This window comes from Trichechus manatus, unplaced genomic scaffold (assembly GCF_000243295.1).
Source record: "Trichechus manatus latirostris isolate Lorelei unplaced genomic scaffold, TriManLat1.0 scaffold00071, whole genome shotgun sequence".
Classification (NCBI taxonomy): Eukaryota; Metazoa; Chordata; class Mammalia; order Sirenia; family Trichechidae; genus Trichechus; species Trichechus manatus.
Genome location: NW_004444007.1, coordinates 2,914,463 through 2,916,716, shown reverse-complemented (window position 1 = coordinate 2,916,716; position 2,254 = coordinate 2,914,463). Strand labels below are relative to the sequence as shown.

The 2,254-nt window shown below is 32.4% G+C and overlaps 1 protein-coding gene and 1 pseudogene across 5 annotated transcripts in view; both read right to left on the bottom strand.

Annotated features, from left to right (window-relative positions):
* The window catches only part of LOC111821213 (calnexin pseudogene), a 7,777-nt pseudogene extending 6,703 nt beyond the window's left edge, over nucleotides 1-1,074 (bottom strand).
* The window catches only part of LOC101351339 (B cell scaffold protein with ankyrin repeats 1), a 242,724-nt gene extending 240,480 nt beyond the window's left edge, over nucleotides 1-2,244 (bottom strand). For all 5 annotated transcript variants that reach the window (XM_023734728.1, XM_023734731.1, XM_023734725.1 and 2 more), the window contains exon 1: nucleotides 1,234-2,244. In XM_023734728.1, coding sequence (XP_023590496.1) covers nucleotides 1,234-1,255 — 22 coding nt within the window. In that variant the 5' untranslated portion in view covers nucleotides 1,256-2,244. The remainder of the gene's footprint in view (nucleotides 1-1,233) is intronic.
* Nucleotides 2,245-2,254: the final 10 nt, after the last annotated feature.

Below are 2,254 nucleotides of genomic sequence, written 5' to 3'. Positions count from 1 at the left end.
TCAACAGACATCTGTAAATATCTAGCACTGTAGAATACTAGTTTAATCAAGAAATTCTGTTGCTAATTTTATGCCCCAAATATTCTCACACATAGGAGGTCATATGCAAGAATGATCATTTTAGCATTATTTGCAACAATAAAAAATTTGGAAACAACCTTAACATCTATTAATAAGAGAACATACATGTATTGTGGTGTAGTAGAACAATATATTTAATATGAATGACCTAGCTCTACATACAAACATGTATTAATATAAAAGAATTAATTTGAGGCAAAAATGGTATATTGAAGGAACAAAAGGTATGAAACACTTTACATAAAATTTACAAAATTGCACAACAGTATATATGGATTATGGAATCAAATTTTTGTAGTAAAAGGGTAAAAAACTGTATGAGAATCATCATCAAGGAATGTCATTAAAGTAATGGTTATTTTTCAAGTGTATGGAATCCCAGAGGGAACAGAAAAATTCAACTAGATCTGTAATGTTTTATTTCTTAAAAAAAAAAATAATCTGAAGCAAATGGACAAAATGTTAAGACTTGACAATGCTAAGTGGTTGTTACAAGGGTGTTTGTTATATTAGTCTCTCTTTTTTTGCATGCTTAAATTATTTCATGATATAAAAAGAGAAAACTCAATTGGCATTTAGTTCTCTACTCATATAGCAAATGAGTTATTTTTTGTGAAAATAAAGATATAATAAGTCTGAGACAAATCTTATAGCTACTGTGACTACTAAATATGTACTAAATATCCAGATATGTGCTTCACATTTCACAGACATATTAGGAGGTAACAGTCTGAGTTAATACTCTCACATGTCACTGGGGACCCTATGCTGTCCTCTTTCAGATTAAGATGTTACTACTTATTCTAAGTAGGATGTATGCTTTGACATGCTTTTCTAGAAAGTGGCATGGACTCCTTTCAGGATAAAGCTACACAATCTGCTGCAAAGCAATCTAGTTTCCTTTTTCCTAAATTAATTGTAACTTTTGGTGATTGAAACAGCAACTGTAGCATCTTTAAAAACAAGATGAACTACTTATTTGTTCCTACCCATGACAGGAGACTGTCTGCATTAGCCAGGTTTCGGGAGGGCTCTGAATAGAAGTTAGGGAAATTGATGGACCCACTATGGGAAGATTTACAGACTGCAGAAGAAGTCTTGAAACACAGAATAAGAGAGAGCTACAGAAGGTGCCAAACAATTGTGCCTCACCATCACACCAAGTCAGTGGCATTCAAACTGCTTTGATGGTGATCCACACCATGGGTTCTTACATATAAATCTACAACCAAAAGAAAAGTTGCTCAAAATGACATGTACCTTACATTGACTGATGCATTCTGATATTTTCCACTCTAATATCTCATATATCATTTTTAAAAATGCCTGTCACAATCTCCCCTATAGATTTCACAGTCCCTGATAATGAACACTAAAAAGTTGTTCAAAAATTATTTCCCTGGCTGTTGGGTTCAAAAGTCCTATATTACATTCACATATTAAATTAATTCAGAAATCTTATTCTACTCCCTAAAATATTCTCATCAATGGAAAATACTGTTTTTAAATTAAAAATGAAACATTATAAGTACCTATGTAAGAGAACATTGAAGCAGATTTTAATTCTTTGTCTACTTTCTATCTTATCTCCACACATCCTCAAATTTGACTGCCTAGAAAAAACAACAGCAAAAAAAAAAAAAAACTAGTCAAATTATGAACTTTATTGGATAGACAAGGCGAAAAACGATCAAGACTTAAGGGCATAGAATAACACTTTACTTATTTTAAATGAAGTGGCAGCAAACCAAATCCAGAAATTTACCAAAAATTTAGCTTTTTGGAAAAAAGATAGGGCAATAATAAGATAAACAGTTTTGATTGAAATAGCATTAAGCTCCATGCTTTAAAAGACTGTAGGCACCTGTAGGTAATACCATGGATTTTCCTTAGTTTAGGTCCCTTTTCCTCAGGGTGTAAATTTTTGTCAATTCTTTATGGCTACCTTCAGCCCCATCATGTCCTAACCTCCAATTTATTTCCACTAAACTATGGAGAATCAAAGTAACTTAATAAATAAAACATATTCACCAAATAATTGGAGAACTGCCTTCCAGGATAGACTTGAAGGATTACATACACTTGATTCACTGTTTGCTGAATTTACCTCTCAGAATGACTCTACTGTTTCCTATAGAAGTTTCTCAACAACCTACCACGTCTTCCTCAAACT